The following is an 18,258-nucleotide window of genomic DNA, read 5'->3' on the forward strand; positions in this document are numbered from 1 at the left end:
TCGCTTCTGTGCCGCTGTGGTGGGCATGGCCTTTGCGGACCGATTTGTTCATCACGGCACGGCGGGGTGTCCAGCTTTCTGGGACGAGCATGACTGGGCCGCGCGATGCCGTGGTGACGTCTGCGTGGTGGATTCGGCGCTGTGCCGTGCCATGGTGCCATTGTCGCTTGCACAGGTCGGGTGCTCGTCATTGGGCCAATCGTGTGGGGTGGTCCCCTCCTCCTGGTCGGCTGGGTCGTCGTCTCGCGTCCCACAGCGGCCGGCGCGAGCCGGCCCCCGCCCCGACGGCGCGCGGACCGCGAGCGCCACCGCCTGGTGTCTGATGGAGAGCCCCCCATGCCGCGAGGTGACTCTTAGGTGTGCGGCCGTGCGTGGCGTGTATGCGCGTAGCGGGGACGTGGCAGCACAGCCGCAACGCCACTGCTTCGCCTTTGTCGTGGAGAAGAGGGTTAGGGCGTACAACTGTGCCCGTGCCGTGCTGTGTGATCGCGGAGACGCTACCGTCGCGTGCTTCTTTTCGCTTGCTGCAGCAGAATGCGGAACGCCAGAGGCATCAAATGCCCTGCAGAACGCAGACTTGCAGCGAAGATTCGTCGCGGAACCGGGAAAGCCAACACGGTTTGGCGCCACTCACTCCACTGCAAGGCCACTGCATACAGCGCAGGCCAGGACCAGGGTGACGCTCGACGTCCCCGCAACGCGGCACAGGTATAAAACGAGGAGGTGGATGCGTATACCCGTTGAATCGCTGACACAATGTGTAGTGAGCTGGTGCGCATGCCACCATGGCCTCAAGTCTCTTCGGCGCAGCGCCAGCTCAGGCCTGTCCACCCGCACCAAGCATCCACAGCCCTACCCGAGGGCAGGCTGGGCAGCCTCTTTGGCTGCCCTTCAAAACATTGTGGTGGGTTGGGGACCCCCTGATACCGTTGTGAGGTGGCCGGCATCACATAAGGGAGAATAGATACGTTGAACAGAATATATAATGCACGCATGCACGTGCGTGTATATATATATATATATGCTCATTACCGCATCGCGCATGCGACGTCGGTGTGGTGTGCGAGTGTCATGCAGCCGCTACCTACCGCTCTCCTTTCCCCTCTCGACTCTCTTCTCCCGGTACAGCACGTGGCTACTTTGTTCTTGGTGGTGTCTTCTTGTCGCCGTATCTCCGGCCTTCATGTAAGCGTGTGTGGTGCCGTCACTATTTGATCCTGCTGCCGGCGCAGAGAGAACGAAGAGTAAGAGACCGGTTCTTCGCAGCAGCATGTTCGCACAACTCGGCCGCTACCCGGCATGTGCTTGGTGCCGCGTGCTGCGTGGATCAAGACTGGCGTGCCGTTCTTCTGTCCGCGCGATGGCATCGTCGACGCGAGTGTGCTATGCGTTATCAAACAAAGGCGCCGGCGCCACGATTGCATCCCCTACTCCCTCCCAAGGCGAGGCTTGCACGGGTCAACCTACCTTACCCACTCCCGGCGCAAGTGACACCGTCTCCATTGGGCAGCGCCTGTACTCGTTGACCCAATTCTGCACGAAGTTGCGGTTAAGTTCGAAGGTTGACGATGTGGAGCTGGAGAGGGTGGCCACAGAGGCCTGGAATTTGCTGCAGTCCATCTCGGAGGAAGAGGTGGAAACGCTGCCTCTGCGCGATGTGGCTGAGATCGTCGTTGCGTACAACCACTTTTGCGGCTTTTGGGCAAACGGATTGAACGGCCCTGCGAGGACAGTCCGAGATGGAAAGTCATCAGAGCAGGTATCCACGTCGCCGTCGCAATTTGGCGTAGATGAGCGACCACCAGCTTATCCGATCCTGGAGCGCTTCGATGTAGCGTCGGGCAACAGTGAGACAATGTTGAATAAGGTGGCGCCACAATCCCTGGATATGCGCGAGGTGCCGGTGAGGCGTGCAAGCCCGCTTGACGAGATTTTGGAGTTCTAAGTGTTATCGTCACGCATGCGTTCGATCTTTGACGGAGTGAAGAACATTCATCGCGGCCATGGGTTCCTTTGGTGCTTGGCTGTTGGCGTCTGCCCTCTGTATTCTCTCTGCCGCAAGCAAGGTGAGCGGTGGGGGGGGTGAGTGCGAGCGTGGATTCTGTGCACGCGTCGCCGGTGCGGCACACGGAGCAGGAAGAAAACATCGCTGATGATTGCGGGCGAGGTGGTATCTCACTGTGGTTGTCATGCCGTGGTTGGGTGGCTGGGTCGTGCGCCGCATGGCACCGGTGCTTCACTGTAATTCTGCATGTCAACACTATAAGAAGTGTATGTGACAACAGCTGGCCCTCCCCCCAACGTGTTAATGCGTGTCTGCGCCTGCGTTGGTCGTATTGTGAGCCGTGGTGTCCAACACTGCGCTATGGCGATGTTCCTCCTCCCTCACCGTCCATCGCAGCAGGGGAGGGCAACCGGTATTCTGTGGTGTTTCCTCTCTCTTCATCCGCCGTGCGCGCCTCCCATTCACGTCGTCCCTCCGCCCTCGCTCTGTGGGTTTCGCCACCGGCACGCGTTCGCCCCCTTTTGGCAGCTCATGTGGTATGCACGCCGTTTTGTCTCCCGCTCCATTCATCGGGCTTTCTGCCGCTGCATCAGCTACTAGACACATCCCACGCGATCCACCCAGAAAGTTGCTCTGCACGTCTCCCTCTCTCGCCTGATCGGCGACCTCCTCTCGTACCTCATCATGCCGGTCCCATCGTATTGGCAGATGGCGTGCCGTTCGTATCAGTTCACCATCTGCGCGACGAGCTACCTGCTACGTTGGCGACCGCCAGCAGTCACCCAAGGCTCCGGCTCCCTGGCGAAGTTGCCGCATCTGGTACGTGGGGCGAGGCTGCAGCGGGGGCTACTGGTCACAGATGCAATGATCATGAAGCTTGGCCTCGTCAACGACTTCATCGACGAGATGAAGAAGCAGGGCACCGAGCTGGCCATCTACAAGGACGTTCTGCCCAACCCCACCATCGACATGGTGGAGGAGGCCAGTGTACTGTACAAGAAGAATAAGTGCGACTACCTCGTCGCCGTCGGTGGCGGGAGCGTCATGGACTGCGCGAAGCTGATTGGCGTGCGCCAGGCGCGCCCCCGCACCCCGCTTCCGTACATGCGGGGCCTCCTCCGTGTTCTGTGGCCACTGCCGCCGCTCATCGCTGTGCCTACGACGGCAGGAACTGGGAGCGAGTGCACGATTGCCGCTGTCGTGAGCGACCCCGCGAAAAAAGACAAGCTTGTCGTCATGGACCCCTTCCTCACCCCCTCCCACTGCGTGCTCGACCCGGCCCTGACAGTGACACTGCCCAAGTTTGTGACGGCCACCACCGGCATGGACGCCTTGACGCATGTTGTGGAGGCGTACACGAACGTCTTCCACTACCGCACCGTAGACAAGGCGGCGCTGCGCGCGATGGAGCTGCTCGCCAAATACCTTCCGTGCGCGTACAAGGACGGGAGCAACCTGGAGGCGCGCGAGAAGATGCTGCAGGCGTCGTACCTCGCCGGCCTCTCCTTCACACGTGCGGGTGTCGGCAACGTGCACGCGGCGGCGCACGCGGTGGGTGGGCTGTACAATGTGCCGCACGGCTACGCGAACGCCGTGATTCTGCCGCACGTGCTGGACATGTACGGCAGCACGGCGCACAAGTCGCTCGCTCGGCTTGCTGAGGCGGCAAACATTGTCGGTGCAAACGACGCCGAGAAGGCGGTGAACTTCATTTCGTGGGTTCGCGAGATGAATGCGCAGATGCAGATACCAACGACGCTCGGCGCCGGTGACTCGCGGTGGGCCGTTCAGGAGGAGGACATCCCCTTCCTCGTCAAGCACGCCATCACCGAGGCGAATCCATTCTACGCCGTGCCGGTGATATTTGGAGAGGAGGAAATGACCGAGCTCTTCCGCCGCATCATGTGAGGGATTGTGCGGCGTGTGAATGTGCACAGAACGGGTAGGCGTGCGCAAGCTGTTGGTGTGGTGCTCGAGACGTGCCTCACGCATCCCTCAACAGAAGGCGCGTCTTTCCTTTTCCCTTGCCGCGTCACGTGAACCTGCTGAGTTGTGCGTGTAGAGAGGTGAGCAGGGGGAGGGGGTGTCTCGGACGTTTTTCTCATATATCGAAGATGTTTGCTCCAGGAAGAATATATATTTATTATACGTATGCCAAACGCTTTTGTTTTCCAGCGTTCCCTCTTCGGGCGACTGCTTGTGGCGCGCCGTATTCCCATCAAAGGGCGCCGACAGGCGGGCACACCAGCTCGGTTCCCCTCACCCCCCCGCCACCGTGGGGACTCGCGTCCGGGGGCTGGATCGGGTGGCGCCACCCCCTCCCCATTAAGCGCACCCCTGCTTCTGAGGCCATGTCCTCCTTGGCGCCTGAAAAAGCAAGGCCACTGCGAGAATCGAACTCGCGACCCCCACTTTACGAGAGTGGTGCACTGCCACTGTGCTAAGCGGCCGGCTGATGATAGTGGGCATGAAGCGAAGAGATCCCAGGTGGGGGAGGCCTGCGGGGTGCGGCACTGGTCACTTTGCCGTGGCCGCGTGCGCTGGGGGGTTCTTCCGGGGGTAGGGGTGGGGGAAGGGGGGTTTGTTGGGCGGGTGGTCGGGGGTTCCGGGGCGTCGCGGGCTTCGGCCCTTCCCCCTCGTTTTTCGCCGCGCAGGGCAGACGCGTGGGAGAAGGGGGGGGGGGGAAAGGGCAACATGCGAGCGCAAAACGTGACCGGCACCGCAGCGACTCGCTGAATTTCTCATACAATTTTAACATGTCTATGATCGGTGAGCTGCGCCCAAGAGGGCGACAGAGGCACTCATGGTACAGGGGGGTTCTATGAATGAGATTTACACGTCGCAGTCGGACTTGAGGTAGTTAACGTCGATCGCTTCAGGCAGCTGCACCTTGCCAGCCTCGCTACTGATGGGCTGCACCGCCTTGAGCGCCTCCTCCACTGGCTGCAGGAGGGCGCTACCGTCGACGATGCGGACGTCTTCGTACGCTGAGATGGTGACCGGCTCCCACGCCCCGAATGCACGCTGCGCGCTGCGCAGCAGCGCGACGCAGGTGCTCGTGTCCGCAACACCGCCGCGATAGGCAGCGACCGGTTCGTCGGCGTCCTGTACCACCTCGCCGACAAATTGCACCGTCGCAGCGATGCGGGAGAGGGTATCCTGCAGTGCCTGGAGATTCTGCTGCGCCTTTTGCTGGCACTGCTGCTGCAGGTTCGCCTCCAGTGCGTCAAGTCGCGCGCGCAGCCGCGTGAAGCTATGCGCGATGTCGCTGCGGACTTGCTTGTGCGTCTGCGACACGTCTGTCTGCGCCGCCTCGAACAGGCCAAAGACACTTTTGATCTCCTGCGAAAAGGTGATGGCGTTCTGCACCCACCGCTCCAACCGTGGCGCCTCGTCGCGCGCAGCCTGCTCGATCGGGACGCAGTTCTCTTGCGAGTACCCGTCGTAGTACAGGCAGTGACTGCAGAGCAGGCGCTTCTCCGTTGGCGACCAGAACTCCACCATCTTCTTCGAATGCACCGCGCACTGCAGCTCCTCACTGTTCCGCGGCGACCGGTTAGCCAAGGCAAGGGCGTCATTGCCGCCGTTGATGGTTCCTCTCACTGCGGGCAAGGCAGCAGGAGCGGAAGCAAAGGGAGAAGGCAATGCTACCGGCGCAGGAGGGGCACGGGACGGGCGGCCGTTTCCGACCGCCGGAACAGCATCGCCCAGGCGGCGTGTCACCACGACCGGCTCCAGCGTGCTAACAAAGACGACGAAGCGGGGCATCAGCTGATGCATGTGGCACACCGCCACGGCGTTGCGCGAGGGGATGTGGAAGGCGTCGAAGCCGGCTTCCTCCAGCATCTCGAGGCATTGCTCCATCGAAAAGCGGTAGAGGTTTGCGTTGAGGTCCTGCGCCTCCTCCTTGGTCACCGTGCGCGCTTTGCCAACCGCCACGTCAAACGCCACCAGTCCCCACCCCTCGCGAAACAGTTGCTCGAGCTCCTGCGCCGGCGCGGCGAGGCGGGTGGCATCCTTGTCGTACAGAACCACAGCACTCGAGCACAGTCCGTCCGCGTCATCTTGATTCGACAGCCCAAAAGGCGCGCCAGACACGCACGCCTTTTCCATCTTGCGCAGTGTCGCGGGACTGCACAGCTTCCACAGCAACTGCAACACCGTCGCCGGCGAGGCGGCGCTGTCACGGTGGCTTGTCAGATGCATGCGCGAAACGCGGTCTAACAATGGACCCCATGCCTCCGGCGAGGCCTCAACGGCAACAATGCCTTCGGTCAGCGACACTTGATACTCCACCCCGCTCTGCGCGCCGAGCTTTGTGAGCAGATACTCGGCCTCCTCCTTCACTTTCGCCGGCGACCGCGGCGGCGGCACAAACGCGTTCTCCCGCAATGCCGTGCTCAGTGTGGAGTGATTCGGTGACGTCTCTGCTGCACCGGTGGCCGGCAACGTCGCCCGGTTCAGCGCCGACGACGGGGCAGGTGAAGAGCTGAGCCGCGTGCTCTCGGCGTGAGGCCTCGACATTGCGAACGCACTCCCGCTAACTGTGACTGTCGGTGTCGCTGCCGCCGACAGGCTCCTTTGCCACTCCTTCGCCAGTGAGGCGATCTGCAGCGGAGTGAAGGCGTTCATATTCGTGACAAGGGTGAGGAAAGTGTCCTCGCTGCAGTACACCAGGTCACTGAGGGTGTAGCCGGAGCCCTTCAGCTTGTCCGTAAAGCGTGCCCAGAGCGCGGACATGATGGTTGGTGGTGCTTGGGAGCGCACCGCGACGGGCTTTTGGAACAGACAAGAGAACAGTGACGTGCACGGATGGGTTGTGACGATAGTGAATTAGAAGGTGTGAGCGGGGCGCCTGCCCACTGGTGAAGACGTGTTGCTGTTGTTTACTTTGACTATTTCTTGTGCAGCGGATCGCAGAGAGAGAGAGAGAAAAAAAGCCGGAACGGATGTGTGACCTGCTGGACGACAACGAGCAAAATAGTCGGTGTGCAATGGACGGTGATAGAGTAGGCGGGGAAGCAATCGCCGAGCGTGTGGTGGTGGGGGCCACTCCTGTGAACAACGCCACCACAATTTTCGGCGCTGGGTGAGACTCGTGGTGGCGATGACGGCTGCCATAGCATACGAAATACGTGTGTGTCAGCGTGAGGAAGGGGGCAAACAGAGCAGAAAGAAGAGGGATAGAACGTGGTAAGGACAGCCTCACGTGCAACACAGAGGGGCCCCAATGACCAACCAAGGTAGAAAGCCGCCAACCCTTCCTGCAACACAGGCAGTCGTCACCGTGCCGATCAGGCAGCACTTATACCACCATTGTTGCTTTTGGCGTCGACAACGTCCATCCTCTTTTTTTTCTTTCGTGTCGTTGTTTTGTTGGTTTACTTGGCTGCTCACGGTTTCTTGTCTTTTGCCGCACACGCATACGAGAGATGTTCAGCGCGACACATCCCCGCGTGCCCGTGCCAAGAAACGGTACAGCACCAAGCAAACGCAAAACATACAGGGAAAGACACGCACGCACGCACGCGGGTTCCTACAATTGAGGGAAGGCGTCGTAAAGGATGGAAGCAAGACGGAGAACAGCGGAGAACAGGTGACATAGATGAGCAATGAAGGGGACGCGGGTGGGAAGGCAATGGGGGGAGGGAGACATGTGTCTTCGCCCACGAAGATCCACACGCATACACGTGAACACGCACGCCTTCCGAAGTGGCAGCAACAAAGCGAATCGCGAGAGAGGAAACATGAAAAACGAAAAACGAGGTACAAAGAACACATAGGTACAGACGCGGACAAAACACTCGAACGTGTGAGAGAAACATCATCCCGATCTTGGGAGGAAATGGTGTCCTTTGCGGAAGGCGGCAAGGATGGAGGGAGAAGAGGCACGGTGTCACGACGAACCTGTAGCTGAGAGTGGACCACCGGACCCCTAACCCTATCCCCACTGCGTAAAGAGCCCACATATATCTTGGGCGCCGGGCTCTCCACACGTTAGGGCACCTCGCGTAGGTTGAGAGAAAGCACCAAATCTCCAAATGGGGCTGCCGGCACGTGCTGTAGCTTGACCTTGGAGCAGAGACCGAGAAGTGACACCAGCTGCTCCATGGCCGCGCAGTTCGGCACACTTGCAGAGCTTCCCGCCGACGCGGTTTCGGCAGCGAGGTCCTCCAGATCGACATCGCTGGAGAGCAACTGCTTGTCAAAGCCGATGCCGGAAAGGGCGCCCATGGAGATGGAGGGCACAAGCGACCCCATCTCATGTTTTTGGTGGATGAGACTGGCTCTGGACTTCTTTCCCATCACGGGTGACGAGGCGGCGGACGGTGACTGCTTGCGGGAGCAGATAAGCGTGCCCATGCGGCGCACGTGCTGTGCGTTTGACAACCACACCGCATCCTCCACCTGATTCACAGCCCCTACGGCGGCTGTGTACGTTGGCCCACCGCCGCCTGCTGGGTGGCTGCTGGCAAAGACGCAGCTGTGCATGATCGGAGGGCTGGAACGTGACTGCCACGACCGATCGCAGTCGAACGCACTCGACACATCGGCGGGTGGCAAGGCAAACTCTGAGACGCCCTGCGCTGGAGACAGCCGAGAGCCGGGCATCAGAGGAGACAGATTCGTCCTAGGACTGCGAGAGAGATGCGACGAGAGGGCCAACGTGGCGGCCGGTGCTAGGTACGGGGTGGGCAAGGAGGACTTGCCGAGCGAGCCCATGACCTCTGGCGAGATCGACTGCGAGCGGGTATCGCCTTCGCTACCGAAGTGACGCAAACCAGGACTGGCAGTGCGGATCGGCGACGACCTCTCTCCTGTCGCATAGACAGCGGTGTCCTTCTCCTTGTCGCCGACTGGCAGCACAGGCGAGGCGGCTTGCGTGCCAGGCTGGACCCAAGAGTGGTGTCGCCATGTGCGGTCCATTGTCACGTCCACGCGCACAAAGTCGTCACTGGACCAGAGATACTGCCGCCGCGCGTGCACTGGGATCGTCGGACACTCCTCGGTGGACCGAAAGAGGCGCAACGAGACATGGTTAGCTGGCGAATGAGGGGTACGTTCCCTGCTCAGCGATGAGTTTCGCAGCGAAGGAGACTGTGGCGGCGATCTGATGTTACCGCTGGGGGAAGCGGGGAAGTGGTTGTTGGCGTCGTCAGTTGCCGTGACACAGCTCTGTAGCACGACACCGTAGATATCCTGGCATCGCAGGTGGGCAAAAAGAACACGTACTAGCGTGTTGAGGGCCTCGAGCTGCTCAAAGTCGCGCGGTACAGAGTGGTCGGTCGCCGGCTCACGGTAGTCCTGGAGCGTCCAAACCTCTACTGGAGAGTGGTTAAGATAGACGACGAGGTGAAGCGGGCCGCGGAAGGGACCGGCGGCGTTGGGTGCCAGGGCACCGCTGCTCCAGCTGGACTGCCGCCAAAGCTCCTCCGCCTCCTCGTAGCTACCGGTATCGCGCATCGAAAGGCCGCCGAAGTGGAACGTGACGGGGCCCTTCTCATGGTCCTTGTAGTTGGGCGACCGCGCATCGCGAATGAGGCGCAGCAGGTTCACCAGAAGCGGTGCATTATCCACGGCAGTGCGAAGCGACTCCATGCTGGGCATACGCCGAAGTACCGCTCCGCGCAACAATAATAGGCGCACAAGTAAGCGAGACCTAAACACGGAGATGGGCTGGGGAGAGAGAGACGGAAAGGGTAGGATGACCGATTCAACCGCTCCGTTTCTCTCCTCCGCCTCTTCTCCGAATGGTCTGCAGCTGTGTATCGACGAGTGCAGCCTTGTACTCAAAACAAAGAATTCTTGCCTCCGCGCCGCTGTGCCCCGTTGGGTTGTATCCGCGTGTGTATGTGGACACACAGACTACGTAAGCGATGGCAAGGGCCGTGGGAGGGTGGAGGAAAGGGCAGTGCGGGGCGGCGTCTCTGCGTGATTCTTATGCGCAGTTTTTTTTTGGTTGCTTCTTCGTCGCCGCACCTGCAGTCTATGTGAAAGTGGGCGAAAAGGAAAAGAAGCCGCCAATGTTTGAAATATATGTGAGGTGAGCAGGAGCGAGCACTGTGTCATGTATCGACGGGCAGTCCGACGGGGGGTGGGGTGGGGTGGGGGAACAAACGTCACCGAGACGAGGGAGGCAGTCTGTGGAGGAGTGGCAGAAATTCCCAATTTCGCAAGGACACGCACACACACACACACACACACACACACACAACTGTGCAGAGGGCAAAGAAGGGAAGGAAAATAAATACAGCAGCAACAACAATAACAACACACGCTTCGGAGAGAACGAGAACAGAGGGAGGGAGGGAGGGGAGGGGATGTGAGACGAGGTTACCCTCACGCGTGAGCGACGGAGCACAAACGCACGCCGTCTCTAGGCAACTTCACAGGAAAAACAACAACGAACAACACGCACAGAAACAAACGCGAACACACATGCAAGCGAGCAGCCCAACGGCAACTACAGGAAATATATGCTCTCGTCCTCCAGTCTAGAAGCTATGATCTCGTAATTAGATGAGGAGTGAACTGGGCTCACTCTGATCTGCGCACATGTGAGGCAAAGGGGGACGAGGGTGGAGAGGGACGAGGAAGAAGAGGGAACGAACGATGCTATACCAGGAAAAGTCGGGAGTCATGAACAGAGCATGGACTGGATGGACGCTGCCACGCTTGAGCGGGAGCGAGCTTTAGCACCGACAGTGATAGGTGCCACCTTCACGCGCCACCGCGATGAAGTCGACAGGAGGAGGAGGAGGGTGGGGGTGGGGGAGTGCGCAGACGAGGGCGCTGGCACCTTTCTCTGTGCCTACGATACAGCCTATTGGTGTTGGCCGTTAATATTTTTTTGTTTGTCGGGGGTGGGGGTGGGGTGTTCTTTACGCTTTCGCGGCGTCACCATGATCACGATTCATGTGAGGAAAAAGAAGGCGAGAGCACGCGCGAATATTCGACATCTGCAGTCGTCATTCAGCACATACGCGTGTCACCAAATCATGCAGCGGTGCCATCAGGTAATCAAGCCTCCTCCTTTATTCATTTCTCCCTTCAGTGGGCCTATTACTTCACATCTGTCGCATGAGGATGTCCTTGCAGTAGTCCACTTCAAAGTCTTCGAGGTCCTGCAAGTTCAGCGTCAGAGTCCACAGTCCGTGCGCTTTCACCTGTCGCCCCTCGCTGATGGGGGCATTTGCGGCCGCCAGCGGGTCCATGGAGCGTGTCACCGCCCACTTGCGCTCCAGCGTCATCTCTTCACGGAAACTCTCCACCATCAGATTCACCACGATACGGCCAACTGGCACCACCTCCCACAACTCATCTGTCTGTTTGCGCTTGATCTTCGAAATGCGATGCACCTTGTCCGCGTCCTGCACGGCCCAGGCAGCCAGGTGGATATGCCGCGACCCCTCGCACGTGCCGAACATCATGTAGTCAAAGTTAGAAGTCTTCTCGGAGACGTCGATGCAGCAGAGATCGCGCACCTTCAGCGACGACAAAATGTCGGCAATCTCCTTCACGTCCTCCCTTCGCGCCTTTTTGGCATCCTGCCACGTCTCGTCAATGACGCCATTCACCTCCATCTCGAGCAGCATCTCGGCAAACCGCTCGTCATCGTACGGGAGGCGAGACGGGTTGGGGAGCCGACGCTCCTCGGGAGGGTCATCCACAGTAACCGCCGCCTCAGCGTCTTGAATCGAGTTGCAGAAAGATGATACTTCTACGGTTGCATTAGCGGATGCGCCGGCAGGTTTGTCTGCGTAGGCTGCCTCCTCGCCTGGCATGAGACTTGCTCTCGTGTTAGCCCGTGGCCGCGTGTCTGCCGTCTCGTCCGCGTCCAGTGGAATGCGAAGGCGTGAGTAGCGTGCGCCTTCCTCCTCGGGTACAACCCGGACCACGCCAAGCACCTCGCTCCTTGCAACGTCTCTCAATCCGCTCGAGGGCGAAGCGGCGCCTCCTTCGAGCGCAGGGTTTTGCGTTGCTGCGGTGAGGCCCATGAGATGGTCAATGTCTACGAAGTTATCATCATCTGCTGCCCGTGGTGCGTGAGTCGGTTGCAGGCGTGTGCGCGACACGCTGAACAGCCGCCTGTGGGGCACCCGGAACGCGGGTGGTGTTGACCGCCCACACGCCAGGGCGAGCTGGAACATGGTCCCTCTACAAGACATGCGTGAATATGAATACGCGTATTGCTCTATATGTAACCGGAATAGAGATGGCGTCAAGGCAGAAACCAGACTTCGATGTTGACGGCCATATGCCGCGTTTGCGCACGAGACACGTAATGCCAGGAGGTGGAGGTGGGGGTGGAGATGGAGAGGCCTGCGGGTATCAGGGAGAGATGAGATGGCGCTTGCAACGCATAGAGGAGGAGAACAGAGGAACCACAGCAAGAAACAAGTGTGTAGTCGGGGGGGGGGAGGAGGAGCAGCACATTCCTTGTGGGTCGTCTGCGATGTGTATACGGCCAAACGCGCCGGAACACACGTACCCGCACGTGGACAGACGTTCCATGTGAAGCGCGTGGGCACAGACATCGCTTGCCTTAACGAGAAGAACACGAGACGGAGCAGGCACAAGATCCCACTTGTCGTGGCTCGCTCTTCGACTCCATGCCTCTGCTGGGCGATTTTCGCCTGGCGGCTCCATCCAAAATCTTCCTCTGTTGCCATTTTTCGGCGATTTGTTTTCCTCTCCTTTCTTTTCTGTGTTCTACCGGTCGTGGAGGAGTTCGTGACGCTCACCAAAACGTGATTGTGTCGAGCGCGCTCTCAGTATTTTGCATTGGCCGAGAGAGAGAGAGAGACGTGACGCACACACGCTGGGCATCCAGCCAACACAGGCGGATCACCTCCGTGGGCACACTTCCTCTCTGCACCGCAATCCCTGTGCGTGTCCGGCTCCAAAACAAAAGAAGAAAAGAGGAACACGGAGGCATCTATTAAAGAAACAATGGTGGTGGTGGTGACCGCGTTGAGGGGAGAAGGCGCTACCCAGCAAGAGACCGACGCAACATCCACGACGACAAGACACAGAAAAAAAAAGTTAGTGGTGGTGGTGGTGGCGGCTTGGGGGGGGGAGAGGGAGGGGGGAGAGCAACGCCTCACACATAGGCACAGCGCTGTGCACATGAAATCCTGCGGCATTGTCAGTGGGGGAAGAAAAAATAGCGAGAGAGTCGCAGGGTGAGATACGTGCGGGTACGATGTAGGGAGAAGAAAGTGGTGGTGGTGGAGAGGAGCTGCTCTAAAGGTGAGACAAGGACAGTACGCGAGGTACGTGAAGAAATAAAAAAAGGCGAAAATGGGAAGAGTCCATGGCGCACAGAAAGCGGACGTTGGCGAGCAGCGATGCTTCAGTGTGCGTGCTCAGTTCTGTGTCAAGGTTGTGTGTGTGTGTGTGTGTGTGTCAGGTAACGCAAGCAAGAAGAAGGTCAAAAGACAATGGCGGACGACACCGACAACAACAAAAGATCCTCAAAAATGGCAGCGACGCAGCAGCGCTGTAGAGCACGGATTCTGCACCTTTGTCATTATCATATGTACACACCTAAGTGCTATGTCCATTTCGGGGGTATGGGTGCAAGAGTCGCTCCACCTAAAAGGCGGTGCTTCTGTACACACCACGCACAAGAACGTCGAGAGTTACATCCGAAGAGAGAACCAGGAAAGTAAATCTAGAGACAGCCAACACCGAAGGAGAACGGCAACCACAAGTGAGCCCGTGAAGGCACGGAGAGGGTTCGTTCGTCAACACGTCTTGTCACCCCCGAGAGAGCTGAATTACGAAACGGGGCAGGAACAAGAAGAGCAGCATCAGCGACAAAAAAAGTGCTCTGATCAACTTCGCTCGCCGACATCCATGGTGGAACGTGAACTCTTACTGCTCGACATTACCCACCCATGTGACACGGATGTCCGCCTCGATGTCCTTGGCCCCTTTTGTGTTGCCGCGCAAATCGTTGTCGCAGAAGGTGCCGCCGCCGTGCTTGCACACCCAGACCCCCTCGTACGCGTTGTTGGTGATGGTGTTATGGATGACGTGCGGATTGCCGCCGGTGGTGACAAGCAGGCCGGCGTTCTGGTTGCCGCGGATACGGTTCTCCTCGATAATACCGGCACCCTTCTCAAAGACGTAAATGCCAGCCTCCTTGCCGCCCTCGATGACGTTTCGGGTGATCTTCGGTGCGGCGGTCGTCTTCACCAACACGCCAGCCTTGCCGTTCCGGCGAATCTCGTTATCGGAGACAAACGGCGCGGCCTTGTCGCAGCAGAAAACGCCAGCCTGCACGTTGGACAGAACGCGATTCTTGCGAATAACCGGCACCGCGGACGCCCCCTTAACGACGATTCCGCAGCCCGCGTTCTGCGCAATCACGTTGTACTCCATCAACCCCGAGGCATCTTGGCAAAAGATGCCTGCCTCGGCGCCGTCGGTGATGTGGTTGGCGCGAATGCGCGGTGTCGCATCCTTTCTCAGCAGAAAAGCGGCAAAACCGCAGCCAGAGAACGTGTTGCCCTCGTAGAGGCCTCGCGACTTCTCCATGAGGACGATGCCGGCGGCGGTGACGTCGATGAAGCTGCAGTTGGTTATGATCGGCTCCATCGACATGACGTCAGCGTCCTCTGCACCCTCCTCGGCGCCGTTCATCAGGCTTGAGCGAACGACCAAGCTCGGAGATTGCGGCGGACGTGATGACCACGCACCAGTGGCGGAGGTGTTCCGTCCGTTGGTAGAGGAGGAGGGGGTGTGTTTGCTCCCGCCAACCGTCACGCCGCTCCCCTCGACGCACGAGATGCGACACTTGTGCAGCCTCCACTCGCCTCCCGTGATAGACACGGCGGTCGGCCGCGACGGCTTTTTTGCAGCCGCCGATGTCAGTCCGTTTGCGTCTGCCGGGTGGGGATTTGTGTCCGGTTTGAGCATCTTGGAGCGGAAGCGGCCGACATGTCGGAGGATGAAGTTCTCGACACTGCCCCTGCCAGACTGGCAGTGCAAAGCAAATGGACTGTCCGCCACCTCCAGCATCGGCGGCGGCGACCCCCCTACAAGTTTGATGCTGTCCGGCAGTCGTGATGTAAGGACAAGCGGCACAGTGTGCGTGGTGTTACCGGCGACGAGGATTTTGCGAATGTGTGGCATGCTCTCAACCACCTGTAACGCTTGGGCGAGGCTCGGCACATCATCTGGGACGCGCAGCACCGTCTCTGCTACGGCCGCGTTGATGCCAGACCCGTCGCGGCGCCCCTCAAGCCCTTGCGCCATGGAGAAGTCAGACATGGAGACGCTACACCCCAGCAGGGCCAGTTGAAAACGAGTGAATGTCCTGCTGTTCATCTCGCGCTCGCGCGGCAGGGTGCGGGAGTGGCTGGTGTTGCTGGACGGAAAGACGACGATGTTCTGCATGCTCGCCCGCGTCTGGTCTGAGGTGTTTGCCGGCGAGGGTCCCCGTGAGAAGGACAGCGTTTTCTGCTGCTGCTGCTGCTGCATCGGCGTCGCCGACAGGGGCAGGGAGGTGGCGCCGTTCATGCTGCTCACAATAGACGACATGTTCGTGCGGTCGTGGCTTTGACGCGAGTGGTGCCTGTGACGGGCCCGATCACATCCGGCGCAGAAGGCAGCCTTGCAGCTCGAGCACATGACGCAGGCGACTTCGACTTCGCAGACGTCGCAGAGCGCTTCTGTTAGTTTCGGACAGCTCATCCCTGCGAAGAGCGTCGCGGACATGCCAGGGTGCGGCGAGGTGGCGGTGATGCTCGCCAAGCGGTGCAAAATAGAGGACGGGGTGGGGCGGCCCTGCGGCTGGCGCTGCAGCATGTCCCGCAGCAGAGTGGCCAGCTTGGTGGAGTAGCCCATTTTCGTGATTTGCGGAATCACCGTGTCCACCACTTTCGGGTTCTCTAGCAACATGCTGTTGATGGGCTGTTCGCGCAGCGTCAGGAGCTCGAGCAAGACGACGCCGAGACCCCAGATGTCCACCATGCCGTCGTACCGCTGCTGCAGCATGCGCTCTGGCGCTAGATAGTAGGGTGTCCCCACCGCCGAGTTGCGGCCAAGCCCGACCGTCGCCGCCAGGCCAAAGTCACCGATCTTGATGTTCTTGTACTCATCGAAGAAGATGTTCGTCGGCTTCAGGTCTCGATGCAAAAAGCCCTTCTCATGAATGAACTGCAGCGCGCCCGCAGCCTGCTCGAGCCACGACACCGCCTGCGCCTCGGTGATGCTGTGCCTACCCGTCTTCATGAACTCCTGCCGCGTCTCCCGCACGAGCCCTTGCATGTCACCGTTGCTGCAGAGCTCCATCACCAGACACACCGCGATCTCCTCCTCACCCAGCCAGTGCGCTCCTGCCTGCTGCCGGTGTTTGCTCAGCAGCGAGGTCGGAACAACGCGGGCGGCGCCGCTCTGCGGCTTTTCTGTTGGGGTGTTTGACAGGGTTTCTGCAGTCGCTTGTTTCCATCCGCTGTCGGCGGCGCAACCATGGTTGCACTCGCTGTTCGACAAGCTGCAAAGGAAGAGGCTGTCCTGCTCTCGTTGCATCCTCGCCTCACGCCGCTGTCCGTCACCACACACGCCGCTGCCACACGCGCCTTCGCTCTGTTCGGCGAACTCGCGGCGGAGCTTGACACTGTTGAAGACGAGGAAGAAGTCAACGTAAGAGACGATACTGGGGTGGCGCAGCTGCAGCAGCACCTTGATCTCCTTTAGCGCCATGTTTACCTGCTCCTGGTCGGTGCAGCAGATCACCTTCATCGCATAGCTCGTCTTCGAGGTGCGGTGCTCTACCTCGTACACGACACCTTGGGCGCCATCGCCAATCTTACGCTTAATGTTGTATTCCTCCATTTCTTGAGGGGCCGCGAGTGGCGACGCTTCGCTTGATGTCTGGATGGACGCCGGGAAGCGTCAATCAACGCGAGCAAAGCACAAAACACCACCAACAAAGGGGGACTTGAACTCTGATGGCAGCCCTGTAAGAGGACGGACCCCGCGCAGAGGTAGACAGCCCAGGGATAGAGAGCCTGCCTGCAGTGGAGAGCGGCAACTCACACGCACACAAAGGACGAGAGGGAAGCCAGAGAACAACCTTACCACATCAGTATGAAGGCCAAATATGCTTTTTACAATACGATGCGGTGTGCACGGCAAACCAGGCAAGTTGTACCGAATATCTTTGCGCAAAAATCTGCTGCCGTACCTCCAGCGACGCGAATACAGCGAGCAACAGAAAAAAAAAGACAAAGGTCTAAGCAGTACGTACGAGAGCGTGTGCCCGTTAGTACGCCTTGAGGCAGGCAGATAACGCAAGGAAACACCAACGGAAAAGAGAAGGCGCGAAATAAAAACGAGAAGCGTGAATCTATGATAACTCTAAACTCGAGGAGAGAAGGAGAGGAAGCTTGACGCTGTTCAGTGACGGAAAGCGGACAAGAAAATGGTGTGTGTGTGTGTGTGGTGGAGGCGAGGGGAGGGGAGCTTACCTCCTTGCGTGCTAGGCGGAGAGGTCTGTGGATGCTTCACCACAACCTCAGCTTGAACTCTAACGGGGCCAGAAACAAAGGAAAAGGTTCTTCTGAGTTGCTGTTCGTGAGCTGTGAATGAAGTCGCGATATATATTGCATATATATATATATGTATGGCTTAGCCGAGTTACGAGCGATCAGCGTCGACAAGACGTCAACAGGCGAGACGGAAAACAGCTGCTCCTCAATCAGTGCCGATTAGTGTCATCTCCTTCGGCGTGTTGTGGTCTGTGCGTATGTGGGCAGAGATGGGTGGGAGGTGGGGGTGGTAGACCTGATAACCAACGTGCATGCCAAAAAAGGCAAGTGGAAGAGCGAGAAGGCAAACCATGCCGGCGCGCAGTTGTGGCTCGGGTGTTTACCAGGACGTATGGCAGCGTACACCGCGTCATTCGTATCCCATTCCTGACATGTAGGTCGGCAAGGCGTGCAACCGCAGCAGAAGAGTCCCAGCGGTTGTCTGCGCCATTCCTTTTTGTGCAGAGCTTTTCTCGCGGTAAGATTAGAAGCCTCACCGTCGGCGTACAGCGTCCACGCTGCGCGTTCAAAGCGCAGGGGTTCGATTGGGTTTGGATTTGCGTTTTCTTTTTTTGAGAAGGGGGAGGGGTGGGCAAGAAAAGATAAGCACACACACACAAGCAACCTCCAATGACATCGGACGATGGAGCACCACGGGACGGGTAACCTACAAAGCCAGTCGCAGAAACATCTCGGTTAAACCGTCAGCCT

General features: G+C 59.1%; 5 protein-coding genes across 5 annotated transcripts; 1 reads left to right on the plus strand and 4 right to left on the minus strand.

Moving 5' to 3' along the window:
- Nucleotides 1–2,713: 2,713 nt before the first annotated feature.
- Nucleotides 2,714–3,913, plus strand: LMXM_29_2090 (putative alcohol dehydrogenase; the record flags this gene model as incomplete). The annotated part of the gene is made up of 1 exon (XM_003877304.1): nt 2,714–3,913. One exon carries the CDS (start codon nt 2,714–2,716, stop codon nt 3,911–3,913), a length of 1,200 nt encoding a protein of 399 aa, XP_003877353.1.
- A 924-nt stretch (nt 3,914–4,837) lies between these two features.
- Nucleotides 4,838–6,745, minus strand: LMXM_29_2100 (conserved hypothetical protein; the record flags this gene model as incomplete). Its single annotated transcript, XM_003877305.1, has 1 exon — nt 4,838–6,745. The coding sequence occupies one exon, from the start codon at nt 6,743–6,745 to the stop codon at nt 4,838–4,840; it is 1,908 nt and encodes a 635-aa protein (XP_003877354.1).
- A 1,257-nt stretch (nt 6,746–8,002) lies between these two features.
- On the minus strand, nt 8,003–9,613 carry LMXM_29_2110 (conserved hypothetical protein; the record flags this gene model as incomplete). The annotated part of the gene is made up of 1 exon (XM_003877306.1): nt 8,003–9,613. One exon carries the CDS (start codon nt 9,611–9,613, stop codon nt 8,003–8,005), a length of 1,611 nt encoding a protein of 536 aa, XP_003877355.1.
- Nucleotides 9,614–11,073: 1,460 nt separating this feature from the next.
- Nucleotides 11,074–12,678, minus strand: LMXM_29_2120 (conserved hypothetical protein; the record flags this gene model as incomplete). Its single annotated transcript, XM_003877307.1, has 1 exon — nt 11,074–12,678. One exon carries the CDS (start codon nt 12,676–12,678, stop codon nt 11,074–11,076), a length of 1,605 nt encoding a protein of 534 aa, XP_003877356.1.
- A 1,207-nt stretch (nt 12,679–13,885) lies between these two features.
- Nucleotides 13,886–16,852, minus strand: LMXM_29_2130 (putative protein kinase; the record flags this gene model as incomplete). Its single annotated transcript, XM_003877308.1, has 1 exon — nt 13,886–16,852. One exon carries the CDS (start codon nt 16,850–16,852, stop codon nt 13,886–13,888), a length of 2,967 nt encoding a protein of 988 aa, XP_003877357.1.
- Between the last annotated feature and the right edge of the window lie 1,406 nt (nt 16,853–18,258).

Source organism: Leishmania mexicana, chromosome 29 (assembly GCF_000234665.1).
Source record: "Leishmania mexicana MHOM/GT/2001/U1103 complete genome, chromosome 29".
NCBI classification, from domain to species: Eukaryota; Euglenozoa; class Kinetoplastea; order Trypanosomatida; family Trypanosomatidae; genus Leishmania; species Leishmania mexicana.